Genomic DNA, 18,975 nt, shown 5'->3' on the forward strand with positions numbered 1-18,975 from the left:
TCCTTGTTTTGTTATTATATCATAGTATCTTTCCAAACGGTACTGACAAAAAGCACAACAGACAGATTTTAAATGCTACAATTAAATACAAAGCAGGGACACAATAACATTGAAAAATATCTGTTTTGTTAATGTTGTTACTATTACAACAGATTCATAATATCTCAAAATGTTAAATTAGGTAGGATCTCTTTCCATTTATACAAATTAGGCTTTGACCATAGATAATCGAATTAACTGAAAATATTTCAACCTGCCATTCATTCATGTAGAAGAGCATGGTAGTGCATTCTGGCACACTATCCATAATTTAAGAGGATAATCACAAACTAGAGAAAACTGAATCCATAAAATACATTTCAGAATAGATAGCAGTGGTGCTCACTGAGTTCAGATTCCTGGGAAAAGAATGTGGAGGGAAATTATTCAAAGTGAAACCTTTTGGGTTGGAAATCTGCCACAGGGCGTGTGCAGCTGCATGCATTTATAGTAAGTCACTAAAAAGAACTGGATGCCTGAAATACATGCTGTAGTACAGCTCAAACTGGAAATGTTGAATCACAAAGAATGAAAGGCTAATTTAAAAATGTCTGATCTAGAGAGAATAAGAGCAGGAAGGGTTTCTGACCAGTTTGTAGTTCATATTCAATAAGGATTCATGACTCAAAGTTAACACTGACAAGTCACTACATTTTTTTGAAATATATTTACACATAATTGCAGTTACACTACAATAACATGTCAGTTACATTAAATAGAAAATCAATCTGAATATGGTTTGCTATAGGCATTTTCATTTATGATCACATCTTTTTCTCTTTACAACATGGAGTACATTTTAGCTTCCTCGCATATTACAGTATAGAATTTCCCAAAATAAAATTGCATAGTAGCAAAATGTAGTAGCAAATCATGAAACAAATGTATTAAAGTATTTCAAAATCCTAACAGAAAATCAGATGCTTTGTATGTTTTGCAAAATAACTGATGGACCCATCTATTCAAACAATTGTTCAGTTTTTCATAAGATTTCTCCTCTCAGTATTTTTTGACCAAATTGTTCACAATAACATGCCATATACTGACACTTGTTGCTGTCAGAGCTGCATTATTGGCTTTAGTCATTTTACAAGTGTAGTCATCTGTATTACAGCAGGAAACATTTGAAACCGGTGAGTTTATTTCAGGTGGTGACAAAATTAAGACTTGGAAGATGTTCACCCAAATATGCATTATTCCTACCTCTTATTGAATGTACAGGCATGCATATTTTTAAAAACTTATATGCACAGACAAAACCTTTACTTGATGAAATGGCACAGCCTTGCAATACCAAGGAAAGTGACAGAGGGAAGTATTTTCAGTCGTTCTAAACAGCAGCAATCTGACCATTCCCTTTACAGGTATACCTGAGTGGTCAGTCACAGCAGTTATATACTAGAGGAAAATGAAAAGCAGAAAAACACAGCTAAGTCGTTTCAGACACACAACAATGCGCTCAATGAGAGCCCAAAATGCAACATCAATCTATACAATAGAGAATCAGATTCTCCTATGGACTTTTCTTGTACACTTACTGCATAAGACATCCACAAAACAATATAAACTGCCATTAGTACCACAGTGGTCGAGCTCACAATAATGTCCATTAGACACTTGTTGATTGTTGTAAATTATCTTGTATCCTCAATTGCTCCTCATCACAACAAAGCTGGTCACACAGCTTTACAGAACTGGTCCAAATACCTACCTTTTAAAAATATGTACTGTACAATTCTGAAACATATTTAAAATCACAAACAGTGTCTGGTATAAAGAGGCTCAGTAGTCCTTGCTCTTGGGTCTTTGTCCAGATCGGTTATAAAAGCCCCGAAGGGACTGTCCGAACGATCTCTCATTAAAATACATATAAATTCTCAAAGCACTTTGTTTCCATAGCAGCACTGACAAATGGGAATGTCTATAAAACAAAGTGCACTGTTCATTTTTGAAATAACACAAGCCTTCTATCAACATAAACTTGAGAATATTCCAATTATTACAACTTGTGGCGTTATGCTTCGGTTAGATCTTCATCCTCATCGATGTAAGGAATGTTCAGGTTGTCAAAGCTCCCATTCAAAGTCTTGCTGGTGATCTGGGGCTTGTCGGTTGGGGAGGCGTTGTCTTGGCTGGGCAGGAAGCACATGGATTGGGTAACAGCTGCTTTTTGTCCTGGGATGAACTGTACCTGTTCATCATATGTCTGAGCCATCAGACTCCTGACTCTCTGCGCCAGGTCAGGAGGTTTCAGAGGGCAGATTGGTTTCTGGGTTTTCAATCGCATGGTCACCTTTGCTGGAAATAGAAACATCAGACAAGTAAAATTTTTGCGATGAGCTTGTAGTGCACACACCATCAACCCCGATTTCTTGTGTTAGCCTGATACTGTATCTTATTTATGGAAACAATTAACAAAAGACACTTAGTACAAATAGAACCACTTATTCTAATGAGGGCACACAGTCTATAGGGCTAAAGAGGATATAGAGTTGGATAGTGTCAGTGCCTAATATGTAATCAGATCACCTGCTCTGTTGTGACTACTATCTCAGGGCGTCAGTATAGACGCCTCCTTTCTGGCCACACTGTGGAGTGGTGTAATAGTGAGCCAAGGTTTGAACTTTTCTCTCAAGCTCTATTTCTAATTCTTCACATAACCAATTCCACCAATTGTCATGTGAACATCCAAGAGCAACACCACGAGTGTCTTTGAGGACACACAGAAGACACAAAAGAGTTCCGTGGCACAGAAGGGTTTTTGTTCCGCCTTTGGTCACATTCAGACTGACTTTAGCCCTGCCTGAGAAAACCTGTCAGACGACACATTACACGACCCACTGAGGAAGAGGAAGGTGAAGGTACCTTACCTCCCTACTGACCTTCCGAGTCCAGGCTCCCCAGGCGGTCCTCTAGGCTCTCTGAGCTCATCGATGACGATGAGTCCAGGTTGTCATTGTCAGAGTTCTCCTGCTCCAGTTCAGGTAACCTGCAGGCCAAGTCCACCCTGAAAATAACATAACATAATATCATTCAAACTCATTTAAACAGTGCATTTAGTTCACATGAAAAAAAAAAAAAAAAAAATCTCAGCTCACTTTTCTTGCTTGATGGACTTGATCCTATCGATGAGGGTCCTCTCTGTTTCATCTGTATGAGTTTGCTCTTGAACGTCCAGCTCTGAGGGCTTTTCAATAATCTGTAGAGATCAGAGTAGTGGTTGGCTGTCAGCTGATAAATGAAGACAGTGGCTCAAAATCATTTGAATTTTATTTTAAGAATGAGCAACTCTTTAATTAAGCAATCCACTCTGCAGAATGTTCCAGAAGTTTAGCTCAAGTCATTTAGTTCCATAAAGCTGGAGGTTTTGAGTTTTTTAAATATCAGTGTAAATGTTAGGATGTTAATTTCTTGAATGTTTCTTTCCTCAGACTTATATGGAGTTAAACTATAACTGCTGGCAGACATAGATAATCAAGAAAGCGCTTGACAGTGAATTTAATACCGTGTTTTGTCTCCTCAGTTTGAGCTGATTGACAGCCAGGGCCTCTGCGTACTCCAACTCCTGGATATTCTGCATCTTCTCAATGTAGCGCCTGAGCTGCTCAGAGATCAGGATCTCCACACACCTGCAGACAACACGGTCAAAGATGAATCCACCCACAAAAGGACTTTCACATCTAAAAACAAATAAAATGTATCTCACAAGAACTAATACATAAATTAAAAAAACTTCTTGAAGACAGCGTTATGGGAGTGTGCAGTATGACTCACATTGTAGTCTTGGACACATCCTTCATAGCAAGGAAGGGGTCTTCAACATGAGGTGAACGCAGGATGCAGGGAGCAAACACAATAGCAAGAGAGCTTGGTGACATCTTATTGTGCTCTTCCTCCTTTGCAACCCTAAAAAGACACACAGATCAAGATCTAACAGGGCTTTTATCACACAAAAAGAAACAGCAGGGTGAAGTAATCATCGTGAGGGGCGGAGCATTCTTTCTGCAACCTGCATTTTAGAATAGAGTGAAAACCACTTTGTTTGGGCAGCACACACGACATGAGCATTACATGAGCTGAAGAGTAGAAGCAGGAGTAGGAAGTAATAGAGCTCTTCCTACCGGACGAGGTGAAAGATGAGCCGCTCTAACGTGTTGTAATTAGCAGGAGGAAGCTCATCAATCTTTTGGTAAACAGCCCGTATTCTCTCAGCTTTCTCTGGTAGCTCTGGCGGCAAACAAACATGGAGATCAATAAACTTTCACAACATGTCAGAGTAAGCATCCTAACCTGGGATTTTATCAATGCTAATCAGACCATTCGGGTTTAAACTTAAAAATAAAAATACCATCAATATTTACTCACCCACGGCATGCAGAAAGTCGCTGTAGAGGGAAAAGGTCATGAGGGGGTCCGGCAGCTCTCTCAGCCAACGTTTTACCAGACCTGTGATGGTGTGGATGGGGTAGTTGTCCAAAGATGGTGCCTCAGGATCTGATGCCACAACACAGAACGCAGTGCTGAAAATTATTCTATTAGCAATTGAAAATGTCTTTCGGTTTACGCAGTCGGGTGACAAAGGATGTGATAATAGAATGTTCTCATCATGATAGAAGTATAAAACAGTTTATTAAAATTGTTTTAAAATAACATAAGTTTACATGTTCTAAGTTTAGTTATTAGTTTAAGTTATTTTCCTAGTAGAATGAACAAAGGAGATCAGACTAAGAAAAACAAAAAAGAGAAAAAATAACATCATAATTTCAAGTGCCTCACTGTTATGTAATAAAAAAAAGTTCCCTTGAACTTTTGAAGTTGGAGAAAATTGAGTTGACTATGGCTGTCCTTGCTCCACACCACTGACGCCACTTAATAATACAAGGAACATCATGTCATGTGGAAGTCTAACCTGTCACGGAGACCGTAGCTGACTGGATCTGTTGGGTTCCGAAGATGAACTTTTGTGCATTTCAAGTTTAAGCAGGCGCGCAAAGATTTTCTTACCAGTTTCCAGGATCTGGTGGAGCTCCCTCGCTCGACAGGCCGAGCCCGACTTGCGGTAAATACCCTCCGTGTAGAGGCCGTTCATCTCCACGTGCATGAGCAACAACTCCACCACTTTGGGCACAGGGTTGGCTTTACTTGTGAGGATACACACATGCACCCCAAAGTGAAGGGAACCTGGTAAACTGTCATCCTATCACAAGCAAAGATAAATCATGTGAGATTAACAGACGGGGAGTCTTGAGAAATTGACATGTATGTCTTTAGATATACTCAATCATACTGTAGTATCTGTGGGAGTATTTAAGATGTCGCTTCCTACCTGCTTGGCACACCGTGTCGAGCAGTCTGTGATGATTTTGCTGAGGCATTTCTTGTGACATATTAACTTGCAAGCTAAAATGAGAATAGTTCAATATATTTCTGGCCATCTTTTATTTGTTTTAAAATGCTACATATATGTTACATTCTGTGGTCTTGCACCTTTTGAACTCACCACTACACATGTAGGCTTTTTCCATTCCCCAGATGTAGGAGCCACACAAGTCACATGACTGCATAATGTTCACCTGGTACGTGCTGAACAGGTGATCCAGAGGACTATTAGGCTGTGGAGATAGGTGTACAAACAATGCATTGGGATGATCTACGTCGATATGCAATGGAAAAACTTTACGATTCAGGAAAGATATTAAACTTACACATTTGTCCTTTTTCCTCCTCTTCTTTGTTGTCTTGGTTGCCTGAGAGAAGCCAGAAGAAAGAAAGATGAGTGAGTGATGTGAGTTTAGAGACTGATGATTGAAACAAAATTCTCAAACTTACCTTGGCTGGCTCGGACTCCACTCGCTTTATCTCGCCCCTGATAAAGCCGTCCAGCACAGACTGAAACAAGTTGACCACCAGCGAGACTTCCGTCTTATTCTTGGACCCTGCCAGCGTGCTCACTTTGTTGTGGTAGCCCTTCATCAGATATTTGTAGCCGATCTGCGGCTTCTGTTGGTCACAAAACGTGCATGAAAGATACCATTAGTGACCACTTTCTGTCTACTTTCTTCCTACTAGATTAATCATATTGTACAGAGGAGGCTGCTGAACTGACCTTGACAGAGTACATGCCTTTAATGGTCTCTCTGAACTGCATGGTGGCTGTGAGGAAGATGTTCTCTGTTGGTGACAGCTCTTTGATTCTAGTCCGCAGCTCATTCACCTGAGGATAAAGATGAGGAAATAATGAACATGTACAAAACAGGATTTTTTATTTTATCATTGGATGGGGGAGAGAGCGGTATGACATGCAACAAATGTCCCCAGCTGGAAACAGAACGGGGACAGCTATTTGGAATGTGCCTTAATTTTTCAGCTACTAAGCCAAAGGAATACAGGATTAATTAAAAGAAATATTCAATATTCATTGTCCATCCTGTACAACTTGCTTGAGATGGTTTCCAGAATGATAGAAATCAACATGGAGATGGGACAATACTTATGAAACAGTTTCTATGTAGGAAAAAACACAACTCTATGATACTCTACAAAACTGGACAAGGTAAAATTTAACACATGAATAACGTATTATAAAATACAAATATAAAATGTATATATATGGGTAGATAAAACTGTATAAAAGGACTTGTAAATGGCTAAATAATACAATAAATTATCAAAACTTCACTCACGACATGTTTCAGTGGAATTATTTTTCAAAATGCCGTTCTGAAAAATGTATGTACAAAGTTAAAAAGTTTAATTACCAATATGGTTTTGAGATTGTGTAAAATAACTTGGCTACAGTATGTAACGAAAGTACAAGTGAGAGCCGTATGTGTGTAAAGATTTTCAAAGTGCTATGAATACAACCTGCACTACAATCCTGTGTTTCAAATTCCCCTACTAAGATGAGGATCTCACCTGATTGCCAAGGAATTCGTCCAGGTTCCGCAGCTCTTTGGGGTCGGTGATCTCACGGTCCAGAGACACATTCCACTGCATCACCCGCGTCGCCCGGCTGATTCGAATGGTGGGGTTTCTACTGACCCTCCCACTGTCCTGGTTTGGCATGTGGTAGGGATGTGGAGCGTAGGTGGGCAAGGTGACTGCAGACAGACAAGGGAGATATGGCATTATTGGTCTGAAATGACAATTAAAAACCTGAACACTATATCTGCTGCTGATGTCTAGGGTGCTTTCAATAAAAATCTGAATATATTGCTTTAGTCAGTGGAGCCTCTTCAAACCTCCAAAGACTATGCTATGATATGAAGATGTTTTACACCTATTGCTCCTCTGTTAAGAACCTACAGATGGCAGTAAGTAGAGAAATATGTTAATCAATGATGTATGATGGTAAACTGTGACCATCATAAGAATTACATTTACATACAAAAAGCTGTGACACTGTCATTCTTTCCTCTTTCCTTTAGACCTTGCCCTCAAGTAACTCACATATTCACATTCATTGTTTATACTATTGTACATAAATTAACTGTATGTGCATATTTAAAATGTCCACATTGTACAAATAAATACATTAATGTTGCTGCTTCGGGGAATAAGTCTTTGAAAACTTTTTCGTCACCTGCTTTATCTGATGGAGAGTCATTGTTCGGGGAATTTTTAAGCGCACGCCTTTTCAGGAATTTACTGAGAAACCACATCCTGTAGAAAAGACAGTCTGTATCAATAGCATGCAGCAACATATCAAACACAAAGTGTTGTTAAAAACATAAAGTTTGGTTCTGAAAACTCAAAACCTTAAGAACTTCTTTGTGTTGTGTGAAGGGTTTTACTTTTCAGGGGTAGTGAGCTGTGATTGGTTAGATCCCTGTTGTCCTGAGTCCTCATTGGTGCTCCTTGCCGGAAGGCTGAACCTCGACCCATCAAGTTCTGATGGTATCTGCAATAGTACAAAAACACAAACATGCTTTACGTCAAAGTATAAAAATTGCAAACAAATGACTCGGCAAACAGTTGGTCCCCCTTCCCCACCATGCCCCCCTGCAGCGGCTGCACCACAGCTCCCCCGCCACCAAACCAGACTGCATGAGCAAAATATTAGCACGGCAGTGGTAGTCCTTCACCATATTTGTTCATCATGCAAGGCTTCACTGTCTCCTGCCAATCAACCGAGCTCTTAACTTTGTATGCTTTTGTTAGTATAAGCAAAGTTAGTTCATATACTAATAACACTGTGTCAGTGTGTTATGAACATTTACTATTTACAGACACAAGTGAGATTTAAATCACAAATTCGCAAAATTCAACTCTTATTCCCATGTTACACTCATTATTTGATGTGATTGGCTCTGTGCACTGATTGTTTGAATGTTTTCACTTTGATTTTGATTATTAATTACCTGAATCAGGTTCATAATGCATTTGGAGCATCAAATTTTTTTTTTTATTTTTTTTTTTACTATCTATACAACATCAACAAAATGAATGGTAATGAAGCAATAAGATAAATCAAGTCGCAATCCCTGTCTTAATTCTAAAGTTTCCAAAAACACTAACATAAAAACAATAGTCTGTAATGAGTCTGAACTGTACCTGCTGACCTACGGCTCATTTGGGCAAAGAGACAAAAAAAGATGTTTGCTTTTCGGAAGCAAGAGCTCATTCCTTGTAGTCCTGGGCTGAAGGGCAGAAATAGGAAGCCCCAGAGCAATGCAACCTTCAATAAATTTGGGGTATACACATGCAAGGCCTGCATGCAGAGGAGAGCCGTGGTCGGTCAAAGCATCTCTTCTCTACCTTGACCGAGGATTTTAGGGCCCGGACATCCACGCTACTGGCCGAGCTCTTCAGGTTGGGCATGTGGGGGCTGATTGGAGGCAGCGGAAAGCTCCAGTACTCGCTCTCCTTGGAGCCCCCAAAGTTAATCATCAAACCGCTGCGGGCGTAGGCTAAGCGCCGCTTGCGTTTGGGCTGCTTGCGGTAACGTACCCTGACCTAATTGGGCCAGGAAAGGTGATGAGGCACAGGCTGGGAGGCCTTCTTTGATTCATGTGTAAGGAGCCTCCATTCACGGGTTTGTCAGATTGTCAACATACATACAGCAAACACAGCATTTTGAAAAGCTGATTTATTGTTGTGCATGACACTAACAACAACTACATGAGAAGAAAAAGAAGAATGGATTAAATCACAGTGTTTTGGATTATGCAATAAAACATCAACAAAGCTTACCTCGTTGGTAGAGGGTGAACTATCAGAGCCCGATGAGCTGATCTTGGACAGTTCATCAACAGACATGGACTTGCCTTTGAGCCTGTGTTGCAGAAGGAAATAAGAGCACAGCTGTGTGGTCTATTGTGGGACTAAAATACCAGTATCAAGATATATATTTTGAGAAATATATACGAAAACACCTAACATCTAGAAAAACAGACCCACATGTTCAGATTGTTGACACACGAAGGAAGATTATGACATGTTTATGAGTTTAGGATGCTTACTTAAAATCATCTGTCCTATTGTCTAGACGTCGCCGTATTTCTGGACTTGAATCATCACTCTGCCTTTCCCTCCACCTCTCGGCCTTCTCCTTGATGCCCCCCATATCTTTGTAGCGCTGAAGCGGGCTCTTTGAGGGGCTGGTGGAGCGATCGTCACTGCCAACTTTAGGGTCCAGTGGGACGGAGAAGGGTCGGTTGAGAGGGGGAGGGGATCCTCTGCTCTCTCGCTTCTCCCTGCTCCTGGCCCTCAGTGCAGACTGGCCGTTGACTGGGTCAGGCTGCTGGGCCCTGCTGGGGCTGAGCTCCACTTTGTGCTGCCTCTTTAGCTCTTTTTTCTTCAAGCTGTGATGTAAGAACCACTAAATCAGACTGGCAGCAACTGTATCCATAATATTAATGCTGATGGATTATCTGCTTGATTAGAAAATGACCTGTAATAAACATGCAGTAAACTGAACTACAATGACCTCATTGTCAAGTTAAAACTACTGGATAAAAGCTGGGCAGACACTAACCCATTACAGCTTGTCACAGATATATTGGTATCAATTCGCACAGTCTGTTGGCCTGTAAGTAACAAGAAATGTTTATGTCTTATCATATCTGGCCACCAGAGAGCACTGGTAAGTATATTTTTCCAAAGCTAAATGTCCTGATTTGTACATTTCCTGGTCACAATTCTTTTAGTACCAATACAAAAAATTAATGGAATCCTTATAAAAAATGTTGACATGACGGGTTAACATTTTTTGGCTCATAACATCATGTCCGTGAACACTGCCAGACAGACACGCCTAATTCGCAATGTACTATTTAGAGTGTGGAATACAATATATGAATCTAAAAACTGACTTGAAATCTATGCAATCAGTGTAAGGTGCAACATTTGAGTGGCAGGTATACCTGTCCCGTCCAGGCCGGGGTTTGGACGTCTTCTCACCATCCTCCTTCTCATGCTCTGACCTCTTCAGGGAAATCCTCCATGCAGCCTGGATCACTGTAGCAGCTCGGTTCTGTTTCTCATAAAACTCACGCCAGCTCCTCTGAAAAACATCAGAAATCCTCTGTCAAATTTAGGCTGCTGTTGTGTTCTTTATTTGTTCTTCAAACTTTGGGAATATTTCTCATTTTTGCTGGGGCACCAAGCAGGTATGCCAAGGGGAGTGGCTATCTGCAACATTGTTGGCAACCTGTGATTGGATGATGTTTTTATTGACTTATTGATTTACAGTACAGTGTTCTCTATTATAAATGGTACCTGTATAATCATAGTGGCATCTCTCTTTTGGAGGAAGTGCAACCTCATCAGACAGGCACGGAACCAGCGCTGCAGGACGATGATGTGATGCATCACTTCTTTGTTTAGAGTGTCTTGGAGCAGTTGCCTCTCCTTCTCTTTGAGGAACACCTGAGTAGATGAAAGAGAGGCATGATGTGACCAATGGGAACACTTGTACTGGGTCATGTGAGTTACATTTTAGTACATGCATTACTGCTTAAGTGACTTTTATGGGTTTTTACGACTATGTAAATCATGAAATCTGCAATGTCTTTTTCATAAGTGACAGAGATCTCTGAATAACGACGATGTTCTCCCACAGATACGATAAAGAATATTTACCTGGGTTTTTCCTATTTGATAGGTGGTCTTATCCAGCTCCAACCTCTCAAACAATTCAGTTATGTGCTCTGGCGTTCCCATAGCTCCTTTTGGAAGCAAAACTCTGAACTTCTCGACAAATTCCTGTCATCAAGAGATCAGATGTGCAAATTAACTTTCTACTCGTTGTCAGGTCCAGAAGTGAACAAAAAATATTGTGTCAGTAATTAGTGTCTTTCAACTTTCCTGCTTGCTCGATCTCTAAATTTGTACAACAAAACAAGCATCCATAACAATGTTATGTTGTGGGTGGATGCCAGCATGTTGTCCAGGTTGCATTTACACCTACCTGAGATCTAAACACAATGCGAGCCAGACTACCTCAAAATGTGGCTGTGCAGATCTGAACACATTCTGATGATGATGCATTTACACCTTACATTAATGTGCCTTTTTCCTTCTTCGGATAAGATGTCCAGATACAGATCACATTTCAATACCAGATGTAAACAGGGGCACCATTAAATCATCTGTTGAATAATTCAAAAGGGTCATTGCAATTTTTATGGCCTTTGATGTGAGCAGAGGTTCAGGCTGTCTAGCTGACTAGAAGACCTTGGGATGTCGACATTTCTTCAGATATGCTTGTTAGAAACTGGTTCAGACCGGAGCCACAGACGCCTCTCTTTTTAACCTTGGATGCAAGGGTAAAAAAAGGCTACTGGAAAAACTGTTTGTCAAACAAACCCTTTGCTGAATCTCTGTGTAGAGTTTTGCATCCTGGTGCCAGTACTTGTAATACAATACATTCATGCAACTGTTGAACAGAGGGTGTTTTCTTTTTTCATTTATTGCCCACCTTAAATGTGTATTTGGCACTGTAGCCAGACTTCTGGACGTGAACCATCTGCAGTATGCCTGTGTACTTGATTTGCTGCAGCACAAGTTCATCATCAAAGTCCAGCTCTTTCTGTGAAAAAACAAAACATTTGCCCAAATGGTGAACTGAGGTATACAGCCCAACATGCAGGACTAAGTTTACCAGGATGATGTTACAAATTCCCAGATGACGTTACCTTTTCAGTGTTGGAGCGAACACAGAAAATAAAGAACGGCTCGGCCTTTTGAATCATCTCCATCAGTTTTCTGAGTGAAGCCTGTCAGACAGAGAAGTGCAGTGTCCCACAATTATGCATCAAACAAAAAAGGAGATACTACAGCTAAAACTCAAGTAACATCTGTAAGTGTTTCATTCCAGAATGTTATACTGTATATCGATTATTTGCAAGAAAGAAGAAGTAACAGACAGAAAATGCTGCTTGAAATTTATTTAAAATGTAGAAGTAACTCGAAACTAACAGCCTCCCATAAAGTCGTACATTTATCCATGTAATAAGCTGATAAAAGTGAGCATCGCTCAATCAAATAATGGATATTTCATTTTCAGATAACACAATGACACCTTTCTTCTCTGCATACATGTACGTCAAGTTGGACTTGATATGACAGAGCTACATAGAGGACAAACCTGAAACTGAGCGCTAACTGTAGCGGGCTTTGTCTTCCGATGAGGGTGGAAGATGAATTTACTGGTCCGGTCATGCGCAGTGAGACCAACGATATGTCGGAGTGAGTGCAAATCCATGAGGTTCTGTTTAATTAAACACGGTAAAGTCTGTGAGCTTTCAGACTCCCAAAACAAAAGGATGGACACATGGATGAATGGACAGGTAGACAGACTGATAGACAGATGAACTGACAGAACAAACAGAATTAATGCTCATTTACTTCACAACATCTGTGTCTAAGTTCTGCTTTTGACTTAAAAAGCTTCACCAACGCTGCACCCAGCAGTGATGCTTTACCTTTGGAATGAGCTGCTTCTGTCGACCGCTTCTACTTTTCCTGCAGAAGATACAGACAACATGAGGCTCCATTCAACATACAGCTCTGGAAGCATAATGTGAGAAGGGGAAGCGTAACATGTCAGGTTAGTTTAAACTATGTTTAAACTAAGGCCATATGATTCACTTACTTTCGCTTTTCATAATTGGCAAAGATGTCTTCAAACACATCAAGAGGCTGTTCATCAGAGCGATCGAAGGAGAAATCCAGAGTCAGGCTGTTGCTGTCGATGTCAAAGAGGTACTTTATCAGCTAAGAGTATGTTTTGTTTTGTTTTTAAAGGTGTATTTGCCTTTTGACAAGCATGTCTACAGGTGTTCATTCATGGTAAGTCACATACGAAGTTCCCTTGGGACGACAAAGGGAATATTACTTGTGTTGAGGAAACGTTTCATGTTTTGTTTGTTTGTTTTACGGATGGACTGAAACCATGCTGAGGGTGTCTCTTCTTGGGAAAGACTCCCACCACTGTGTAACTAAAACTAGATCTAGATCACAACATCAGCTAGCTTTAAAAGTTCCTCATACCAACTCTGAACTGGGAAAGACTGGTTTCCAGTACTATGCACCTTAATACTGGTTCTTCTTATGATGATCCATAAGTCTAGCTTATTTGTTCTCAGGTCTCTCTTTCAAATGAGATCTTGATCTCAGTGAGATTTCCTGAATAAGTAAATCTTAACTAAAATTAAGAGAGACAATGAATGAATGAATAAAGAAAAAAAGCCCTGCATGGTTAATGTAAGATCACTATAAATGCATCAGTGGAGAAAATGTTACCTTGACAGCCTGTCCACAGTACTGCTGCGCTGTTTCATGTCTTTAAGGGACTTACGGGAGCCTTTTCTAGAAGCAACTGTGGTGACAATACAAGTCAGTTGTATATAATCAAAAGGACATTACCAAAGAAAAAATAAGAAAACATGCTGATGAGACGGAGGGTGACTGAGTTATTCAGAATAACCTTGTTAAACACATAATCCCTGACTGAAAATGCAACTGGATTAGTAACTAAAGCGACCTACTCAATTCTGCCCGCTTGCGTCCCATGTTCTTGAATACTGTGAGGATGCGAATGGTGGCTCGGAGGACTCCCCATCTGAACAGTGCTTCTGGGCTGGATGCCACCAAGTGATGCAGGAACGCCCGCTCGCTGCTCCGGAGAAGTGATACGACTTCAGGACGCATGTGCTCTGTGTTTTTCTGCCGGAAATCCTGAAGGAGGAGTAGAATCATGATCAAGAGGCTGAATACTTAAATTCTTGCTGCAGTCACACAGAGAGGGGAATCTGCGATGCTCCACATTCATTACATGTTCTCACAACTTTAAACTTCACGGAGCAACAACAGTGCTCTTGGGGGAGGGAGCAGCATTAATCATTCACTTAGTCCACAAAGATTTTCAAGGATTTTCCCACAGTGGCTTATCTACCAAGGCTACTAGAGACCCTCACTATTTTACAGCGGTTGAGCTGAATGATGGAGTGTACATGTTCTGAATTTCAAATGTAAAATTACTATTTACATTGCACAATAAAGCTGTTTGCAGAGTGGGAAATATACTCCACCTTGATGTGATATTTAACTCTGCCAGCAAAGTGTTGAATGACAAAAGTCAGCTCTGTATTTGAAGAGGGTATAAAGAATGGGTTGTCCTGGTGCTGTTGCTTTAACTTGTCCAACAGGGTTTCATCTGTGGCCTGAGGGAGGCTGAAGATACACAGTGAGAAGGACAGAATAGCAATATTAACACATAATATGTGACAAAGAAAAAAAGACTGATCCTGGCTGACCAGAAAATCCGCACAATAATTTAACATCACTCGCTGATATGACGCTATTATGATACGCAATGCTGATGACTAACTAGAGCATTTTTAACTAAAAAAATGTAAGAGTTTTGTTTGATAGTAATTTGATATGATCATGTATAATCATCATGATTTCAACTTTATCATTCAGTTACACTTATAGCTAGTCTCTGTCATGGACTGCATCAAACATGGTCGTAGTCTCCATGATGCCACACAGAGGTTTCTGAAGAGTCAATGTGAAGCACAGTGACTCCGGATGTCGGCATCCTTACCATGCCTGACTACGCCTAACTTGTGTACAAAGAGGTGCAGGGTGGGCGGGGTGAGGCGGGACGAACGAAGCCTGGTTGCTGAAACCTAGCGGCTAGCTGTCACTCAAAGTGGCCATGCCCATATAATTATGGCCATGGCCCTACAGTCTTAATATAATTGTCTTAATATAATTGAGTGAGTTATATAAAAATTCACCCCCGTACAGTTGTCACAAACAGGGAAATTAGCTTTAAAGACCTAATCCATTTTTTGTACCAGGCTGTAAACATGTTTATTTGTGCTGTGAGGTTGGGCATTTTAATATGGGGGTCTATGGGGGCTTTTGGATCCAGCCTCAAGTGGCCATTCAAGGTAGTGCAATTTTTCGCACTTCAGCATTGGCTTCATTTTTCAACCCCAGTGGTTGCCACTTGGTCTCTGTTATCCTGCAAATTTACATTTCTTGAATCTGTATTCTGTGTTTTTAGGTGTTAAGTAGAAAGAACAAACTCTTTGTTTACTTGATGTTGCTTGAATATGGAAGATGAATCCAAAGGAAATGAGTTCAACTGGATTTCTTGAGGTTACTGAACAGCTGACATGATGATCATTTGTTGGCATTTATTGTTCAATAAAGGAATCATTCCTGAGACCTTTTTATAAAAGGTTACAACTAAGACCAGTCAGACTGGCCAGTCTGCCGTTATATTGTAGTTAAAAGCCTTTTACCTTGATATTTAATGTGAGAAATCACAGCAGGGAATAGCATCACAAGCAAAGTTAACCTACTTGCTCTCCTTATCGAGCAGGTCAAAGAGTCCGGTCGACTTCTCGTCGATCAGCTGAATGCAGCCACTGTTGTCAGAGTAGTCGATGTTTTGCCAGGTGATGCCCTCTGACACGTAATCTTCCTGGAATGTATTTTAATTAGATAATCAGGTTACTCAGGTGAAAAAAATGACAATTCATTTGTCCCTGTGAAACTGACAGTACATACAGACACAGAGAAACGCACAGGACAGACGGCTAAAATAGCCACAGTGTCTGCAAGTTTTAAGACTCCTTGCTTAATAAGTTACAAGTGCTAGCCACGAGTCCAAATAAAGACTGAATACTAACCACTCCAGAGTGTCATGACAAATGAAAAACACCCACTTGCTCAAGCTTGAAGATGTGCTGGTTGATGTAATACTGCATTTTCTCATTGGTGTAGTTGATGCACAGCTGCTCAAAGCTGTTTGTCTGGAGGTTCTCGAATCCAAACATATCAAGGACACCGATGGACAAACACTACAAACAAAACAGCAAGCAGGACAATTCATAACCAGCATACAAAGGACAGCACTTGAAACATGCTAACGTAATTAGCTACACTAAGGCTGCACTTTTCCTGCTAAAACTACAGTATATTTTTGATGAATAAAGCAACTATGATATGACTTCAAATACACGTGTGCACACAAATTTTTTAATTCCCTTTTCAGCACTTCAACAAAGTACTTCAGAGTTGCAATATAAAAATAACAAGCAATCAATGATAATTTGGTATATTTGAATATAATTTAACACTTAAATTTGAATTCAAATTACATTTGAAGTTAAAATCTTACTGATACTGAATTTTGGAGGACGACTATTGAAAACATTTTAACGTCTCATCTGACTAAACTACCTTTTTTCTACTTAATAGTGCAGCCCTAAGTTGCATCACATGACTTACCGTGACCGAGTCCTCCATGTCTCGTCTATTGAGCATTGCATGGTTGATGTGGAGGATGATCCAGTCAAACAGAGCGCCGTATAAAGACTTGGCCATGGAGTCCCGCGCTGTGGAGGCCTAAACACACAGAAACATCAAACAAACAAAGCCAAATACAACTTCAGCTGAAATGAAAAAAACAGACACAACTGAGTCTTATGCAATGTGATGATTCAACAGTCATTACAGTTAATGACTTCACAATTCACCTTAGGGGCCAGCCCTAATACTAAATTTGAACTCCATACCTCTTGTAGAGTGTACTGTGACTCCACACTGGCGTTGGCAGTCACGACTCTCCTCTTGGTCAAAGTCTTCACTAGTAGCTCCTTTTTTACCTAGAAACAATTAAAAAAACTGTTAAGACAGCTCTACAATACAGTAGCACATTGTTAATCCACTACTTCTGTATTGACAAACAGAGCAGGTTGAAGCACGTTAAACAATACAGACAGCTATTTTAGGCGTAGCGATGACGCACTTCACAAGTTGATCTGCTCACTGAGTCAAAATATTTTTAAGCTAATGTGATTTTCATCCCCGACTCTATAAACCATCCTGGAGGCTCTAGATGATAAATCCAGATGATGATTTAGCAGCGGGTATCACAGGTTAGCTTTCGTAATCAACTGTTTAACTTCAGGAACGTACTTTGAGCAGGACAGACAGTGCGGACAGAACTTCAGCAGGTCCGACCTCCAGGACTTCAGCGTCCTCTGTCAGTGTGTACGTCACGTTTCCCAGGAGCAGGATGACAGAGAGGATGGAAAATACGCTGCATAGTGGAAATAATGGAGGTCTTCAGTTGAGAATAGCAGGATAACAGGTGGTGTGAACAACAACACTAAATGTAACTTGGCCATCCCACTAAAATTCAATGAAACTTTCTCACTGATCAACTGACTGAAATTGTGGTGATTTTGAAGTATTTCAATCTGTCAGGATGCTACAGGAGTGAAGTAGAAGCCATCGCTCTCAATTATTTCCGACTGAAACGTATATACTGATCTTTTACCTGCTATGTATTCTCAGTTGCACTGTGGACTTTCACTTTAAAGGACCAGCGTGTAGGATTTAGTGGCATCTTGCAGTTCATGTTTTTAAAACATACTCATATTATATTATACTTGTATAATATGATATTCCATTTCTGCCAATAGATCCCCCTAAATCCATCCTATGCAAGACCTTTAAGTATATGTTGTGAAAGGTCTGAGTCACAATATGCATTTCAACAGCTAATCTGACTGACTTGTTTGAAATATTGTTCACTGTCTGCCCTTCAAATCAGGCTTAAGTTTCAACACACTCCAGCTTTATCCAATAGTTTTATTCACACTCTTATATTTCCTGAATATTGACAGTTGTATGTCAGTACTTGTGCATATGTAGCCACCTAACAACAGTGTCTGGTAGGCTAAACAGTGCTGTGTTTATTTAAACACATCAGGGTTGCATTGAAGAAAGCACATCTAGAGCTGCAGTTGATAATAACATGATCCATTTTCCGATATTATCAGCTAGGAAGAGGAGCTGTACATGCAGGTCGAGAGTTACTGAGAAATTCAACCAACTGCAAATGCAAGTAAAAGTATGCCTTAGCTGAATATTCATATCTATTTCTTTTTTTATGCACTTTACTTTGTGCACAACCAATTCTCCACTGGACCTCTGCGACTGCATGAAAGGTATTTATTAAGGAATGTACGAAGTCCTGTCTGCAATGCTACACTGCCTTGCAGATTGATTCACTGTAACAGTTACTGTGTACTCAGTGTGGCTATGCACCAGGGAACCATCCTGAACAGGTTATAAACTGTGCTGCTAGTGCCTTTATATATACGCTGTGTCCCGAGGCTGTCGGGCGCTTGTCGACATGCTTGCTGCATATTTTTCCCAGCTTGACTTGACAAGCTCTGACCTGTCACTGACACCAGTACAGACTGTAGAAACTCTTCGACAGTGAACACTGAGATTAAAAATTACTTCGCCTACCTAGACAGTATTTAGATTGGTGCAGCTTACTGACAGTTGTGCATCGTCACTGTAAACACTGTGTGGAAACAGTGAAATGTTGCTTGGCACAGCACAGCACAGCAAATATTTCTGTAAATCCCAGCTTTCTTCATCCTCATAGAAGACTGA

At 40.3% G+C, this 18,975-nt stretch overlaps 1 protein-coding gene across 4 annotated transcripts in view; it reads right to left on the reverse strand.

Annotated features, from left to right (window-relative positions):
• Positions 1-774: 774 nt before the first annotated feature.
• myo9b (myosin IXb) overlaps positions 775-18,975 on the reverse strand; it is a 28,116-nt gene continuing 9,915 nt past the window's right edge. For 2 of the 4 annotated variants that reach the window (XM_041948759.1, XM_041948758.1), the window contains exons 7-41: positions 17,482-17,605; positions 17,079-17,168; positions 16,792-16,908; positions 16,227-16,361; positions 15,861-15,982; positions 14,574-14,715; positions 14,031-14,220; positions 13,786-13,861; positions 13,136-13,228; positions 12,966-13,005; positions 12,629-12,751; positions 12,177-12,257; positions 11,960-12,070; positions 11,122-11,244; positions 10,759-10,908; positions 10,404-10,543; positions 9,501-9,842; positions 9,232-9,313; positions 8,797-8,994; positions 7,833-7,939; positions 7,622-7,701; positions 6,955-7,139; positions 6,146-6,253; positions 5,869-6,039; positions 5,745-5,786; positions 5,540-5,651; positions 5,366-5,439; positions 5,044-5,236; positions 4,405-4,533; positions 4,161-4,266; positions 3,814-3,945; positions 3,545-3,668; positions 3,138-3,238; positions 2,922-3,046; positions 775-2,337 (exon numbers count right to left, since the gene is read on the reverse strand). In XM_041948759.1, the coding sequence (XP_041804693.1) occupies positions 2,054-2,337; positions 2,922-3,046; positions 3,138-3,238; positions 3,545-3,668; positions 3,814-3,945; positions 4,161-4,266; positions 4,405-4,533; positions 5,044-5,236; positions 5,366-5,439; positions 5,540-5,651; positions 5,745-5,786; positions 5,869-6,039; positions 6,146-6,253; positions 6,955-7,139; positions 7,622-7,701; positions 7,833-7,939; positions 8,797-8,994; positions 9,232-9,313; positions 9,501-9,842; positions 10,404-10,543; positions 10,759-10,908; positions 11,122-11,244; positions 11,960-12,070; positions 12,177-12,257; positions 12,629-12,751; positions 12,966-13,005; positions 13,136-13,228; positions 13,786-13,861; positions 14,031-14,220; positions 14,574-14,715; positions 15,861-15,982; positions 16,227-16,361; positions 16,792-16,908; positions 17,079-17,168; positions 17,482-17,605 (4,552 nt within the window). In that variant the 3' untranslated portion in view covers positions 775-2,053. Of the gene's footprint in view, positions 2,338-2,909; positions 3,047-3,137; positions 3,239-3,544; positions 3,669-3,813; positions 3,946-4,160; positions 4,267-4,404; positions 4,534-5,043; positions 5,237-5,365; positions 5,440-5,539; positions 5,652-5,744; positions 5,787-5,868; positions 6,040-6,145; positions 6,254-6,954; positions 7,140-7,621; positions 7,702-7,832; positions 7,940-8,796; positions 8,995-9,231; positions 9,314-9,500; positions 9,843-10,403; positions 10,544-10,758; positions 10,909-11,121; positions 11,245-11,959; positions 12,071-12,176; positions 12,258-12,628; positions 12,752-12,965; positions 13,006-13,135; positions 13,229-13,785; positions 13,862-14,030; positions 14,221-14,573; positions 14,716-15,860; positions 15,983-16,226; positions 16,362-16,791; positions 16,909-17,078; positions 17,169-17,481; positions 17,606-18,975 lie in introns of all 4 variants that reach the window. The other 2 variants (XM_041948761.1, XM_041948760.1) reach the window with 2 other exon arrangements.

The sequence above is a fragment of the Chelmon rostratus genome, chromosome 12 (assembly GCF_017976325.1).
Source record: "Chelmon rostratus isolate fCheRos1 chromosome 12, fCheRos1.pri, whole genome shotgun sequence".
NCBI lineage: Eukaryota > Metazoa > Chordata > Actinopteri > Chaetodontiformes > Chaetodontidae > Chelmon > Chelmon rostratus.